Genomic DNA, 15581 nt, shown 5'->3' with positions numbered 1-15581 from the left:
GGGAAAAAGTATACATTCATATAATTTGATTCCCACTGGATTCTCTTATGAAAATATAGAGAATGAAACTCGAGAATTAAGAGCCGAAAGAAACATTGTCATTTCAGAAACTGACTTAAATTCAATTCAACTACTCAATGAAAAACAGAAAAAAGATTTGTAGTCATATCTGAGAGAATTTACTCAGATAGACCTGGTGTTTTTTTCATTGACGGTCCAGGTGGTACTGGAAAAACATTTCTTTATAGAGCTTTGTTAGCTGATGTTAGATCTAAAGGTTATCTTGCCTTGCTACAACTACATCAGGAATTGCAGCTTCCATTTTACCAGGTGGAAGGACTGCACATTCCAGATTTAAAATTTCAATAGATATCTTTGATGGTGCAACATATCGGGTCAGTAAACAAACTTCTTTAGCTGCAATGATGAAGGAAGCAAAGCTTATAATCTGGGATGAAGCACCAATGTCTAAAAAGGTAGCAATTGAAGCTTTAGATGATCTCTTAAGAGATTTAATGAATTCAGAAGAAATATTTGGGGGAAAGGTAGTTGTACTTGGTGGAGATTTTAGACAAACATTACCAGTTGTTAGAAAAGGAACAAAAGCTGAAATGATAAATGCATGTTTGATAAATTCTCCATTATGGCACAAATTAGAGAAATTGCAATTAACAAAGAACATGAGAGCAAAATTAGATCTTTCATTCACACAGTTTATCTTAAAAATTGGAGATGGAACACAGGAAACTAGGGGTGACAATTTCTGACACGACCCGAAAATACGACACGAATCTAACACGAAATTAATGGGTTTGGGTTGAAGTTTTGGGGGTTCGGGTCAGAATCGGGTCGAACCCGATGAACTTGAAAAGAAAACATGTCAATTTCGGGTTAACCTGTGGTGACTTGATATGACCCGATATGACCCGTTTCCAAATTAAAAATAATTTAATAAACATAAAAATTATTTTATCTAACTAAACTAAGTCATTCTTTTTTTTCAAAGGTATTAATTACTTAATTCTAAATGAATTTATTTACCTTGTATGAAGTTAAAATTATTATATTTGGACAAATAATATAATTCATTTTATATTTGGTTTGGAATAAAACACTTTTACGGTGTTTAATTTATTTTGGATTTGATTTGAAATTATTTATTTAAATTTTTATTACTTGATGATGTAATTAATTTTGTGAGAAATTGATTTTATTAGAATTTACAATGAAAAATTAATAATTTAAAATTAATTTTCGGGTCATTTCGGGTCCACCCTCCAACCCGTCAACCCAAATTTTTCGGGTTCGTGTCAGATATACTGACCCGTCACGGGTTGACGGGTCGGGTTCGGGTCAACAGATTTTTTGACGGGTCGGGTCTTGACCCGACCCGCCAACCTGATTAGACCCGAATTGCCACCCTTACAGGAAACAGATGAGAATGACATAGTAAAACTTCAATCTTCAATTATAGTTAACTATAATAATGAGACGATGCAATTGAAAAGCTAATCAATATTGTGTATCCTGAATTTAAAGATCCTTCAAAGAAACTGCATTGCTCACAAAATAGAGCAATTCTAACTACAAAGAATAACTTTGTAGATGAAATAAATGATAAATTGATCAAAAAATTTTCAGGAGATTTGGCTGAGTACCTAAGCTATGATGAAACATTGAATGAAAATCATCAATCTGAATACATTGATCTTCTGAACACTCTTACGCCTAGCAATTTACCTCCACATAGGTTACTGTTAAAATTCAATGCCCCAATAATTCTTTTAAGAAATCTCGATCCTGCTGAAGGATTATGCAATGGAACTAGACTGATAATAAAGAGTTTGATCAAGAATGTTATTTGTGCTAAAATTGCAGTTGGTGATTTTTGTGGCAAAGAAGTTTTTATACATAGAATTTCCATGCAGCCACCAAGTGATGAACAATATCCAGTTCCATATAAGAGAACACAATTTTCAATTCGTTTGTGCTTTGCGATGACAATAAATAAAGCACAAGGCCAAACTTTAGATTTTGTTGGTATATATTTGAAAGAACCGGTGTTTTCACATGCCCAATTATATGTTGCACTTTCAAGAGTCAAAACAGATTCGGCTGTAAAAGTCCTTATCAGGCCAACTTATTTTGATGAATCATGCACTGATCATACTAAAAATATAGTATATAAAGAAATTCTTAAAGCTTCCCAGATTACATTATCAGGTTTTAACATTCATGGCCTTTTTTGTTTAGAAATTTATTATTTTGTTTAATTGACTATCTGATTTCTCTACCAGTATAGGTCATCATGTCTAGACCTATATCTTCAATTCTAGATATTTAGAAACGAGCAGAAAAGTGGACTGTTCTCGCACAAGTTGTTCACAGAGGGCACAATCAACTGACTCGTGAAGTTCCACCGAGGCGAATTATGCGCTTTCTGCTCACAGATACTGAGGTATGCAAATGATTTTCTATTTCTCAGCTCATTAAATTCATCTATGAGAATATTTCAGATTTTGTATAAGTACATTTCATGATTTGTCTGTTCATTACATTTGCTTAAGGAAAAATCCTTAGTATTCATGTAACTGTATACATACTACAATATTAGAACTGTAGTTTCATTGCAACTGAATACTCACCTAACTATTAAAGTATTCATATCTATAATTTTAATTTTTGTGTGATAAATATGATATTAACCATTAACATGATAATTATGTTTTAACTCATAATATATATAAAACTAACTTTTTCTAATCCTAATCAGGGAACAAAAGTTTCTGTTGTGACTTATGAACAACACATCAAGATCTTCAGCAAATTTCTGCAGCCTTATCAAAGATATTATGTTTCTAATGCAATTGTGGTTCCTGTTGACCCAACATACAGAGTTGGGAGTTATGAATGCTCCTGGATTTTGAACTACAAGACTTTGATTGAAAATTATGCTGAACCTGTGCCACCTATGTTGCCTTACATATTTGAGTTGACAAACTTCTCTGATCTGCACAAATATGCTGATTCAGATAACCTTTGCAGTAATTTTTCTTACATTATTTTTTAATTTACTTGACAGTCATTTGACATTTTATTGATTTCTTACATTCATATCAACACTTTTGTTTCAGATATTAGAGGCTTTGTCATTCACGCATTCCCAGTAAAACAGGCAGATCCAGATTGTACTTCTAGAGACATTATAATAGTGAATGAAGAGTAATCAAACCTGAATACTACCATTTTATTAAGTCATTTTAGATTAATGGCAGTAGTTACAATTTGTTTGTTATACCTGACAGGAAGAAACTCATGTTTATGACTCTCTGGAATGAATTTGAACATGATGAAGGGAGCAAAATAGCAGACATGATTAGCACTGCCCCTCTAATCATAGCTCTCCGTGTTAAAGTGACCACATTCAATAGTAAAATTTTCACTATGCATTATGATTTCTCTATTGTTTGGCTTCTTAGTATTTTATGTTATAATTACTAAACGATTTCATCATTTTTACAGCTTTGTCATTCACTACAAGGTATTCATCTGGAATTCTGATTAGTCCTCCACTCCCAGATGACCTCTCTTTCAAGCAATGGTAAGTCTACTTTTTTAAAAAAATTTTACCTTAAATTATCAATTAAATTTATTGGTACATTTTTAATTTGTGTTCTAAACATAATCATTCAGGTTTACTTTGAATAAGGAAGAAATCCAAAATTTGCTTAATGCTAAAACATACAGTGATGCTAACTGTTTCCTTCCTCCTCCAAATGAAGAGGATATCAAAGCAATCAGCACTTTTCAAGCATCATTTCCAATTGTAAGAGCTATTTGTTATTTTAAAATTCTGCTTAAATATAACTTTTTTGTCTCTAATTGACATTCAAATACCATTCTTGGTTGCTTGACTCAGCAAAAGGCGCAAGGAACTGTCAAACTTGCATATGGATTCACCAAATATTGGACTACTGCTTGTGTGAATTGTCACAAAATTATGAATGCTGACATTGACTGGATCATTCATTGTCCTTCATGTAAACAACAAAGTGAAGTTGAACTGAGGTTAGACCATAAACTTATGCTTCTAAATTAAACATTCTTCGCATTTATTACCATATATTAATCTTAATTCCTTCACTTGACTAAAGGGCTCGCATTCCAATTATAATAACTGATCCTTCGAGCTCAATACATTGCATTATATCTGGAGAAGATGCTGAAAAAATGATTGAGTTCACTCCACTGCAACTAAAGCAAGCACAGGAAGATGTAAGTACAAATTTCCTGTCTTATATTCAGCCATAAATACCAATATACATAGACAAGAATTCACAGAACCTAACTTCAAAATTTTTCGGCTGTAGGGCTTTGGAATAGATACTGAACTTAATGATGCCTTGAAAAAATACACAGTTGTCTGTTTTCTGAAATCCTATGAGACTCCCTTCCAAGGTCAATTGCAGAGAAAGAATACTGTTCTCAAGGCTTACACTGCAGCTGAACTATCGCACCATCCCCTTCCACTGGCACTTCTAGAAAACACTCAAGTTTCTTCTGCACTTGGCAGTTCATCAGCAAGGCATCCAGAAAAATCATCAAAGGATCAGATGTTCACACCAACGACAAAGTTGGTACTTGAAGAAATTGCTGGAGCCAGTTCTTACAAAGAAGGGCAGACGTCTACAACCAGTGGAGCAAAAAGAAGCCTTGACTTTCCAGAATATTTACCAGCAGACACACTTCCTGAACATGCAACAAAGACTGCTGAACAGTTTGCCAAAGAACCTGCAAAATCATATAGCCCACCTGGCAATATGAAGAATAGTCCAGCAAAGGAAGATTGATATGGTCTAATTCTGTACTTTTGTTATATCTTTTGTTCATTGCCTTGATGACTGTCTTGATTGCTTAGACAATGCCTTTTGAATTATATTATGATCCATTATTCTTTTGACTTAAAAAGTAATGGATCCTAATATATCTATGAATGGTTTAACCATCAATGTTGTAATTCAATAGGCAATGAAGCTTATTTAAACCCCCTAATATGTAACTGTGGCTTGAACTGAAGTGTGTGTTCTGCTAAGACATGAATGATTGAGTTTATGTAATCTATGGTTGTGATTTGCATATTCATTATTTACCTCTTCATTTTTCAGTTGGTCATATAGGTCTCGATTGCCCAACTGTGATTGAGTTGTTGTGATAAATATGATATTAGTTGATCATATCAGTGGGGTAGGCCGCTGCATAGCACGGCCAGAACCATGCTAGTATATATATATACACACACACATATGTATAGGCACATATATTTAAACTCCGATTAATCTTCCATTCGTCTTCCCTTCCCCATCTCTCTCTCTCTCGGAATCAGAATTCAGACAGCAGAGAGAAGCAATTATGGTTAATCATCAAAGAAAGGTAAATTGGGGTACAAATTTCTTGTAATTTGCAAATTTAATCTCTTATTATATATTAGAAAGTAGAAGTAGGAGCAGGAGTAGTTAATTTTGGTGGTCATTATCAATTAAAGGCAATTAGTAAGCGTCACTGTTGTGCTTTTGGTTGGGTAGCACAAATCAGCCCTTTTCGTTGCCGATAACAAATCCGGCCGGGAAGCTTCATATGCTTGCAGTTGCCGTTGTCCCATTTTTTTTTTCTCACCGACGGCTTTTGCACTAATAAGCTCCTATATTTGACTAAATTGTTGTTCTTCATCAATCCTTTTTCCCAATGATTATATATTTGGATTTTGTTTTTTGTTTTGTTTTCCTTTTATTTTATTAGCTCCTGCATCTCTCTCACTGCATTTGGATTGAGGGAGGGATATGACGAGATTTGTGAAATAGTCTCTTTTCTAGGTAGATGCATCTGGATCGAGGAATCGAACCAAACAATAGAAATCCTCCTTTGGAATTTGGAATTGTAATCTATCAATTATTTCTGTATTTAAGGAGATTTAATAATTAGTACTTGATAACAAGTCTAAATATTATATACCAAGTAAATTGAGAAAATTTTAAACACTTGATCAAATCCCTCCAACCCCTGCAGTTCATCACCAAAATTTTTCATCATGCTAAAGCCCACCTCTTTAAACTTTAAAAAACAAAAAAAAAAAAGCTTCAAATTGTTTAATCGGAGGATGAAATCTACTTAACTAGACAAGATGAAAGATTGCACCCAAAAAAGAAAAAAAAAGGGGCTACATAATCTGAGTAAAGCCATAGTACCCTAAGCAAATCCTTTATTTGCAATGTCGTCAAGATTAACTAAAAACTAATACAAGATTGGATAATTAATTATGCATGAATGACAAATCAAATTCATCCCATGCTTGAAAGTACGAGAAAAAGCAGCAGGGCTGTGACTGCAGACGCTCCAAGAGGGGCTCCCACGCCAACAGCGGCATTCTTGGAAGGACCGCTGGCTGTGGAGTTGGCCTTTGAAGAGCCTAAGTAGTAAGTAGTAAACCAAAAATAGAATCAGAAAAATATTTTTTTTCTTATACATTTCTATCTCATTAATTTTTTACAGCTAAAATTCAGAACTAATGCACCAAAAAAAAAACTAAACTAAACTAATGACTCACTGTTAGATGTCGATGGTGGTGGTGATGAAGCAGTTGGAGGTACACCCGCTGTGGTTAAAAGGAAAAAAAAAAGAAGAAGACAGTGGTGAAAAAAGTCACAGTAATATTTAGAGAAATGCATATTAAAAAATAATAATAATAACTATTATTAAACACTAGAAGGGTTGTGATTTTTAATTTCGCAAATAACAAGAACTACCAAAAGTGCCTGCTTGAAACTCTGAATTCATCTTTATCATGAAATAAATTTCATAGACAAAACTATCCTTTTTTATTCTGTTTGATTCTGCAAAGAAGGAAGATTTTCAAAGGAAATGTTCAATTGAATCTGGTGTCAGTACATTTTCTCCACTCAATTCAAGGAAGAATAGAATTCCCTTTGATCCATGAATTTTTCTTTAAAAGGTTATAGTAATTTCATAGACATTTATATATGTTTCTGTTAAAAAAAATAAAAAATAGAAGACTATTTGATTTGTCAAAAATACCAGGACCAGAACTTGCATGGATATATCGACAGCGCAAGAACTACACTTAAAAAAGGCTAAATAAACCTTCGGATAATTACTCTATAAGGACTTCTAAGGCCGCAATATATTACTCTTTCCAGTTTTAACTTACTGCTTTTGATGCTAAATTTTCTTTTGCTGTTCATTTTCTTAGACCAAATTCACGATCTATACTCCTCCAGTCATAAACAAATTAAGAGATCATTATATATATATATATAACAAAAAAAAAGGAGAAGCCATACCAGTTTTGCAATCGGAAGGATCAGCATTTGCATTACAAGCCTTGGAAAGTTGCATGGCATCTTGCTGTGTTATATTGAGACTCTTCAAGAGTACAGGGTTGGTGAAGACTTGGCAAAGGCACTGTTTATCATTTGCTACGAGTTCCTTCAAGGGAATGCAGCATGAGGCTGGTGGATTGGATGGATCCTTCAAGTAGGGTTGGCATGGAAGCAGTTTTTGCACGCATGGCAATTGAGCTCCTGAAGCCCCTGGAGTTTTCTGGGCAAAACCCACACAAAACAATGAAGATATCACTAGAAAGAAAGAACATAACAACAACTTGGATGGAGCCATGGATAGAAGAAATGAGTTTTTTTCTTTTTGGTTTTGTTTTTTGAGGGGGTTGACACAAGAAAGGTTGATTGATTATGTTAGGCTAGTGTTTTTTATCAAAATGAAGGGATCGTAGATAATTGGTTTGGAGGTTTGTCAATATATATATAGTGAGGGATTCCAAGGATGTTAGGATTTTATTCCACCATGCTAGGAGGAACGGTTTTGGGAAAGCAGTTCTTGGGAAACGGTTGCAATTCTTCATCTCCTCTTGGAGAAAGAAGTTGAATTTTAAACTTGGTACAACTTTTCGGAAAGCCGTTTTCACTTTGATCTGATCAAAGATTTTTTATCCAACCGAAGGATAGGACAGGATAATTGAAGTTTGATTAAAGGGGAGTGAGAGAAATGGCTTGGAGTTGAATGGGATAAGTTAGGTTCAATATTTTTAGCAGATTAATCCGAACCTAGTAATTGGGAGTAACAAAGGTGTAAAGAGATTCAGAAAGAAAAATTCTTACAAAGAAGGTAAAAGAATCTTTTGAATTACATAATTGATCTGGAAGAGAATTTTAAAACAATAATTAAGGACATCTAATCGGGATATAATTCATTTCTGCATTCCTTTAACAACCAAAATAGGTGGGGATAAAATCAGATAAGATATTCAAAATATGCTCTGGATAAGCTTTGATCCAATATTACAAAGGGATAATTTCAGAAACCTCCCTTGAGGTTTCCAGCAATTACAGAGAGCTCCCCTCAAGTTTTTAAAATTACATCTACCACCCTTACTTTTAAGGTTTATGTAACAATGTAGACCCAATGAGCTATAAATTTTCACAAATATCCTAAAATATCCTTCTTCAAAGAACACGACAAAACAAAACAAGGTTTTAATTTTTAATTTCTCGTACATACTCACTAAAACAAACAATAAAATCCACGGTCTGCACCTTGTTAATTTAGTAACTTTAATTGGCTAACATTTGTAAAGAGTAAAACTATTGGGGAAAAAAAAGAAAGGGTCTACAATTTTTATAAAATGAAAGAGACAGGAAGACAAAAAATATAGATAAATTTTAGAGATAGTAAAAAATTGATAGTGGTGTGGTTGGTAATAATGGAGCATGATATTTGATAAGAGGGAGAAGCGGTTGTAGGAGAAAAAGAGAGAAAAATATGAAAGAGGGAGAAGAAAATTAGAAAATTGATGTAAATTGTTTTTTGAAATTAGTAAATGACAAGTAGAATAATAAAAAGTATTTTTGACTTTAAATATCCCTTTATGAATTAATTATTAAGTGGAGGACATTTTAGTCATTTGATTGGTCCAAGGGAGGTCTATGTAATTATTGAAACCTCAGGAGGAGGGCGAGTGAAATTGTCAAAAACCTCAAGGGAGGTTTCTGAAATTATCCCTATTACAAATTAACAATCTGGATGCAGCGTTTCGCATTTGCTATTTGAGATTTTAAGAGGAAGAGTGGCTAATCACGCCTTCTTTCAACAACTTGAAGTATTAATTTACTATATCTAAATGGATTAATCTTTCTTACACTGACAGTGTATACACTATCAGCGTTGGATGAACGATCACTATGCAAAATTTGAATTTGAAATTTAACTTTTGCACACGTGTCATGAATCCAACAATGATAGTGTATACACTGTCAGTGTAGGAAAAATTTACTCAATCTAAATTGTTAAGATAGAGCCTTCAAGAAGCATACTTATTATTGAGTATCTTTTTTTTTTTTTTTTAATCTGATTTGAACTATCTCTTTTGTTTTGGTGCCTCTGATTTGAAAATCCCATTTAGCCTACACGCATATATGCAATCTGTTTTTACTCCAACCAAAAAAAAAAAAAAAAAAAGTTAAGATTACGGATACAACTTTTTTCCATGTCTAACAAATTGGCAGGAATTCATCAAAGACCAAACATGTGACAAGAGAGTTCAGCAGATTATAAGCGCGCGTCTTGTCCACATTTGTGGCCTATAAGGACAGAATGTTTGCCAACACATAGCTAATGTATTGAAGTTTCTATTCTATCAATTAGACCTATCTGCCAAAGAATATTCTATTAACAACATCAACTGGCAAGGCATAAGCCGGATCAATAGCTTTTAGTCCAGGATACTCAAGAAGTGAAAGACCTGCCAGAAAACAAAAAGTTTTAAGAGACTGAAGCACCAGAAAATGAACCATAAAAAAGAAAGATAAATCACCTAACACTACTACCAATAGTAAGATGCAGACGCTATGCCTGAGTGGAAGTTAAGGAATTATGTAAAAGCTCATCAACATGTAAGTAATCTCACAGACAGTACTCTCACGACATATAAGAGCTCATCAAGAACATTAACTCATCTGCTGAAGCAATGAAGAATTTACTCATTTGTGAAAATATATCAAGGAATATGATGAGATTATTCCTTTTTTCTTTTAAGGATGCTGCAATATCAACTATATTTGTGTAAGTCGAACAACAATCAAGTAAGCATTTGACAAACCCAACAAGGGGAGGGTGGGGAAAAAAGAGTTATGCAGTCGCCATTCAACACAAAAAGCTATCGTTGAGTAACAGACGATTCTGCCACTGGCCATTTGGTCCAGTGGTCATCACCATTAAAGGTGATGCTGGAGGTCAGGGGTTCAATCCCTGCCTCCCACAAATTTGCCACAATTTGTGGCGGTCTTAATTGACCTTTATCGATGGAGTCTGTACTCACATCGAACCCCTTCCCCTTCCCCTTAGACTAGGCTAGATTAGGTTATAGGACATCTATCGTTGCGACAAAAAAAAAAAAAAAAAGAGTAACAGACGATTCCTCCAAAGGTAGATGTACTAGGAAGATTTCAGATGGAACTCTTACCAGCAACTCCAAAATAGGTGTGGAAGACATCAACTGCATCCTCTGGCTGGTCTGAAATTCCTCCATTCTCCTTGTCCTATATTTTATAGAACAAAGCATAACGATATTAACTTCTGAAGGTAAAATTAAACATTAGACATCATATTAAAAATTGACAAGAAAATAATGGATTCACAAGTAACCTGACAGTCCAAGATAAATTTGATAAGCTTTTCCTTGTCAATCCAGTGAACTCTGTCAATCATGATCAAGCTGGAAAGAACCCACCAGGAGTAACAGACCTGCAATGATGCCAAAAGAAACATTAAAAAAAAAAAAGAAGAAGAAATAACCACAATATGTGTAAAGGATAGTCTTGACATAGCAAATATTAACTAACATCAGGAAGCTTCTCTGGACGACCATTTAGACCTCCAGATTTAACTTGTCGCTCACATAACCACCATCCAAGGAGATCCTTGTCAACATGGTGCAGAGAGCCAGTCACAGCAAGAGCTGCCACACAACAGAAAACTGCATAGAGAATAAACATGGAAGTTAAGTCCTTTTTCTATAACATTACGTGTGAATATCCTTCATAAAGCACAACTAGAACCCTTCTTATTGCCAAGAAGGACCTTTCAGGGCAGCTCAATGAAAACTTCAACAATATGTAAGGAAGATTTGAACAACAATACTGCATGCAGAAAGCCATCTCATTAACTCTTATAATCAGATAAGTCCTGGTACACCCCACAGCTCCAGATGCACACAGACATATCCAAATTTGTGAAAATGTTGATTGAAACACCTTAGTTAATTTCACTAATTTGACAGTCATGGTCAGATTGAACCATTATGCAAATGTTAACTCCAAAAACGTTTTAAATCCGACTTCAATATTTAATATTGCCATATAGCTATGGTTTATCTTTCACAGGAATCATCATAATAAGCATAATAAAATGTAATATTTACTCGAGAATACAGAGAGAAAAACAGATCCCAAAGCGGAGTATATGTAGGCTATTCATGAATGAAGAGACGAGCAACGATTTAAATAAGAGATTGAGAACATACTTTGACCAGCATGAGACTCCGCACCAGGGGTGCATCCAAATCCACCATCAAGATTCTTGCAACTCACAATATAATTCACAGCTTTCTCCACATTAATCTTATCCAAGCGTTTTAACAACGCAAGAGATAATATTGCAACACAAGAGAACCTAAAGAAGTAGTAGCGATATTATATTTCCCCAAGACGGACAATGTTCAGAAAATTTTCAAAGACGAGTGAATGCATGGAAAGAGTACCTAGTATCAATCTCGCCCCACATGTCACCAGAAAAGGATCCATCATTGTTCTGCAAGCCAGCAATATCTAGCTCCAAATGTCAAGTTCATATGCCAATGACAAAGCAAATTCACTGTTTTGAGGTCATTCTATCACTTTGAAGTTAGCCCTTCTTATATCACCCGTTACCTCATTCCCTTCAACAAAATAGTCTTTGACCCATAAAAATTGCACATGGAAACAGCACCACAATCTTCACAAACATGTAGACTTACTAAAACTGAAAAAGTCCATAGTGGCGACATGCAGGTATCAGCACTGACACAAGTAATCAGTCTTCTCAAAATAGATTGCTACTTTGTCGACCTTGTCTACAAGTAATCAGTCTTTTATTAAAGTACACTAGCTAGAGCCGTTATTCCTACAATGTCAAAGGTATTAAGTTACAGTAGTACTTATAATGAGTACATGGCTAGGTGTAGAATGCACCAAATAAAGTTCATGTTAAATATACTTCTAAGACCACCTAAACATCCTAAAGAACATGTCAAAGGATACAGGTTGACACTTTATCAATGTCAAGTGCATCTATTTTGTCGAATAGAGCCAAAACTTGGATGGCACTGAGCGTATACAACAGATGTGGGTCATGTCCAATATTACCACCAAAACCACCTGTGCAATAGGCACACAGCATAAGCCAAATTTCTAAAAGTCCAATATATCAATAAATCAGCATCCTTTTGCGGTAATGAAGTGTAGAACAAATTAAATCTCCGTTCAGCCAAAAAAGAAATGGCAAAAATGAAGTTTAGACCTTGCAGAATAATTTGCAATCTAAGTGATAATTGTGAGAAAATTAAAAGAGGAAACGAGATGAAATAATAACAAACCTGACTCATGTTGGCACTGCATCATCCAAGAAATGACCTCATCTTGATCGACTGTATTAAGCTTCCCTAGAATATCAAGAGTTGTCAATGCCCAGTATGCACCATTCAATCTGATATGTTCCATCACGACAGATTCAAAACTATCCTTCTCCTGAGGACAACACGCCAAAAGTAATTTCAGTTTATTCTTCAAAAGAAAAGTAGCTCAACTCCCAAAATCAAAACAAATTTCAAAGTTAAAACGTGGATTCAGGATGCATATCAGACGCTTTTCATACCTTCTCAATCGTTAAAATGAACTTAACGTGCTTTTCCACTGCCAGCTCTCCCATTCTGCTATAATCTAACATATTCATCATTGCATTTCAGATGAACATCAATAAAAGGAAAACGGAGACAGAAAAATGGAACCAACTTATATGACTTCTTGATGTTTAACTCAAATTTTGAATTTTAAGCACACTATTCAATTGATCAAAACCTTACTGTATCTTCTTACATGTAGCCCCAGCCTCAAAAGCAACATTAGAGATAAAACCTTTTCCACTATTGAGCTGGTTCAAAGTATATTACCTTCTTCCAACAAATTGGATCCATCAAATTAATTTAATGAATAATAAATTATAAAAATCAATACTCCCAGGATTACTATCATTATGCATATGCTACATTCTTTATCCCCCCTAAACCATTCTCATAACTGAAACAAATTCAAAGAATATCTTCTTTTTTCACAGCAGGGGATCCATCAAATTTGCTGAATAAACAAGTCATGTAAAACTAAGCATATATGGAGACTGTGTTTTATGCCCATCATCAGCAATGAAGAAAGACTTCAACTTGGTAACACTTCTTGACTACTGATACATGATTTCCTTAACCCAAAAAAAAAAAAAAATCACGAATTCTGAGACTTTATTAAAATTATTCAGAAAGCGGTGCATAAACTAATAAATATATCAACAGAGAAATTAAACATAAACGCATACCTCGATTAGCGGGAAAAAAATGCGAAGTTTTGTTAAACTCTATCTATTGGGGATTGCGACTTTGGATTTGACAGGAGGAAGAAGGAAAGTTTCTTCTTTTTCTTCCTGCTTAAACGTTAAGATTTTTGGGGCTAATGGCGGAAACGGCACCGTTTCAGGATATCAACGAGAAAAATTTCTATTTAATCCCTGAAGTGTTTAAATAATTTTAATTTAGACCCTCATCTTTAAAATAAAAGGACTAATATCCCTGACATACTTAAATTGCACCATGTCGGTCCCAGGACCCAACCTTGAATGACAAGGCCTTGGTTTTCTCAGAAATTTCTTAGTTTAAATTTTCTTCTCTCTTTCATTGGGTTTTTTTTTTTATCTTTTCGAAACGCATTTAAACATATACCTTTGTCAAGCAGAAATACTCTGTCTAGCGAGCAGAAACTTTATTGATTTTGCATGCATGCAGTAAGATTTCATAAAATTTCTGTTCTTCCTCTTTCCTTTATAGTTAAGAAAACGAAAATGATCGTTAATCGATCAAACCATGTTTCTGGACACTACTGTTGTGATAGAAGCCTTGATTATACTGTTGAATTTATATGTATTTCAGTTTACGCATATACAGACGCAACAAAACTAACTTGTTCATGCAACGTTTCAAGCTCAAGCCTATATGTATTAGTATTTCTTACTAGTTCTTACCGATTCAACTCAGGAGTGCAACTGCCCTTCGTCTTGTATCTTGCCTGCATTAAGAAAATGTTATAAAACCACAAACTAAAGGAATTAGACTACGCAAAATTCATTAAAGCGGATGAGAAAATGAAGATGGTAGAACTTCGCAAAATATATGTCTAGGCTCAAGGCAGTACAAGATGTGACATGATAATTAACAAAAATAGAGGGAAAAAAAAAAAGGAGGAGGTACGCGATATTGGCGCGGCTCAATCAGACCGTGGGATCGAGTGAAGTGGTCGAAAGCAGAGTGTGATTGAACCGGACCAATATCTCGGACTAAAATGTACCTCTGCATTAATGGTGCTTCAACTGATCAAGTTTGTTAATGCAGAGGGATTAAGGCTTTTTTATAGGAAGATGTTTGCCAAAGTTGGTGGTGGAGGGTTTTGATTAAGTCCATGTGATGAGAAGACCAGAGCGGAGAGGGGGAAGAATTCTTGGACAATAAGACGTGAAGAATATTACAAGAAGATGGTTGCCAATTTTTTGAGAGGTTCTCTACGCAAAGCCGGCCATGCCAACGACACAAGGAAGCAAAGTAGACGACAACAAGCAAAAGCATTTAGGTTTCTTTGTATCCATCCCAATTATGATTAGACTATACACATAATTCATCATCCTATCAGCTTTAAAAAACAAGAAAAAAGGAAAAACCATTTATTCTGTTTATCTAGAAATCACTTGCCATACAACAAGAAGTAATTATGTCTGTAGAAATCATTCATCATGAACAACTTCTTGTTATATACGTAATTCAGGGTTTGAATAATTTACAATATTGTTCTCGTATGAATGGTCAAATCCATAAAACATGATGAGTTCTTTTCTGAAAAGATTTCTAACTGTCTGAAATCACCATGCATTGTTTGGCACTAAGTACTACTATATACAACAGCAAGAATAGGTCAATCTAACGTATTAAACGACGACGGGTTATCCTATTAGAAAACAGAATTTCAAGCCTCAGCCTAGTCGTTACATATATGGCCAAGTGCGGATGAAATATGAGTAGTGTATTTGGAGGACAGAATCAATGAGATTAAAGTACTTTCCATTTTGGGTTTTGGCCCCTACCTTACTCAGGAGTAGATTGATTGATTGATTCTGTCGTCTGTTCAAGATAGTTTTCAAAATACAAC

General features: G+C 34.5%; 3 protein-coding genes across 4 annotated transcripts; 1 reads left to right on the top strand and 2 right to left on the bottom strand.

Moving 5' to 3' along the window:
• Window positions 1-4200: 4200 nt before the first annotated feature.
• Window positions 4201-5056, top strand: LOC113767313. The gene is made up of 2 exons (XM_027311361.1): window positions 4201-4275; window positions 4371-5056. The coding sequence occupies exons 1-2, from the start codon at window positions 4231-4233 to the stop codon at window positions 4848-4850; spliced, it is 525 nt and encodes a 174-aa protein (XP_027167162.1). The 5' UTR covers window positions 4201-4230; the 3' UTR covers window positions 4851-5056.
• A 1257-nt stretch (window positions 5057-6313) lies between these two features.
• On the bottom strand, window positions 6314-7689 carry LOC113767953 (xylogen-like protein 11). The gene is made up of 3 exons (XM_027312159.1): window positions 7356-7689; window positions 6602-6649; window positions 6314-6463 (listed from the first exon to the last, which is right to left on the bottom strand). The coding sequence occupies exons 1-3, from the start codon at window positions 7687-7689 to the stop codon at window positions 6336-6338; spliced, it is 510 nt and encodes a 169-aa protein (XP_027167960.1). The 3' UTR covers window positions 6314-6335.
• A 1858-nt stretch (window positions 7690-9547) lies between these two features.
• On the bottom strand, window positions 9548-13807 carry LOC113767963 (geranylgeranyl transferase type-2 subunit beta 1). Of its 2 annotated transcripts, none has more exons than XM_027312169.1 (10): window positions 13708-13807; window positions 12997-13061; window positions 12719-12869; window positions 12384-12500; window positions 11846-11912; window positions 11609-11757; window positions 10929-11062; window positions 10732-10830; window positions 10550-10625; window positions 9548-9829 (listed from the first exon to the last, which is right to left on the bottom strand). In XM_027312169.1, exons 2-10 carry the CDS (start codon window positions 13048-13050, stop codon window positions 9735-9737), a joined length of 942 nt encoding a protein of 313 aa, XP_027167970.1. In that variant the 5' UTR covers window positions 13051-13061; window positions 13708-13807; the 3' UTR covers window positions 9548-9734. The 2 variants fall into 2 exon arrangements, with proteins under 2 accessions (XP_027167970.1, XP_027167971.1); XM_027312170.1 differs by having other exon boundaries at window positions 12997-13051; window positions 13708-13785.
• Window positions 13808-15581: the final 1774 nt, after the last annotated feature.

Source organism: Coffea eugenioides, chromosome 4 (genome assembly GCF_003713205.1).
Source record: "Coffea eugenioides isolate CCC68of chromosome 4, Ceug_1.0, whole genome shotgun sequence".
In the NCBI taxonomy this organism is placed as follows: domain Eukaryota; kingdom Viridiplantae; phylum Streptophyta; class Magnoliopsida; order Gentianales; family Rubiaceae; genus Coffea; species Coffea eugenioides.
This window is presented reverse-complemented; position numbering and strand designations above follow the sequence as displayed.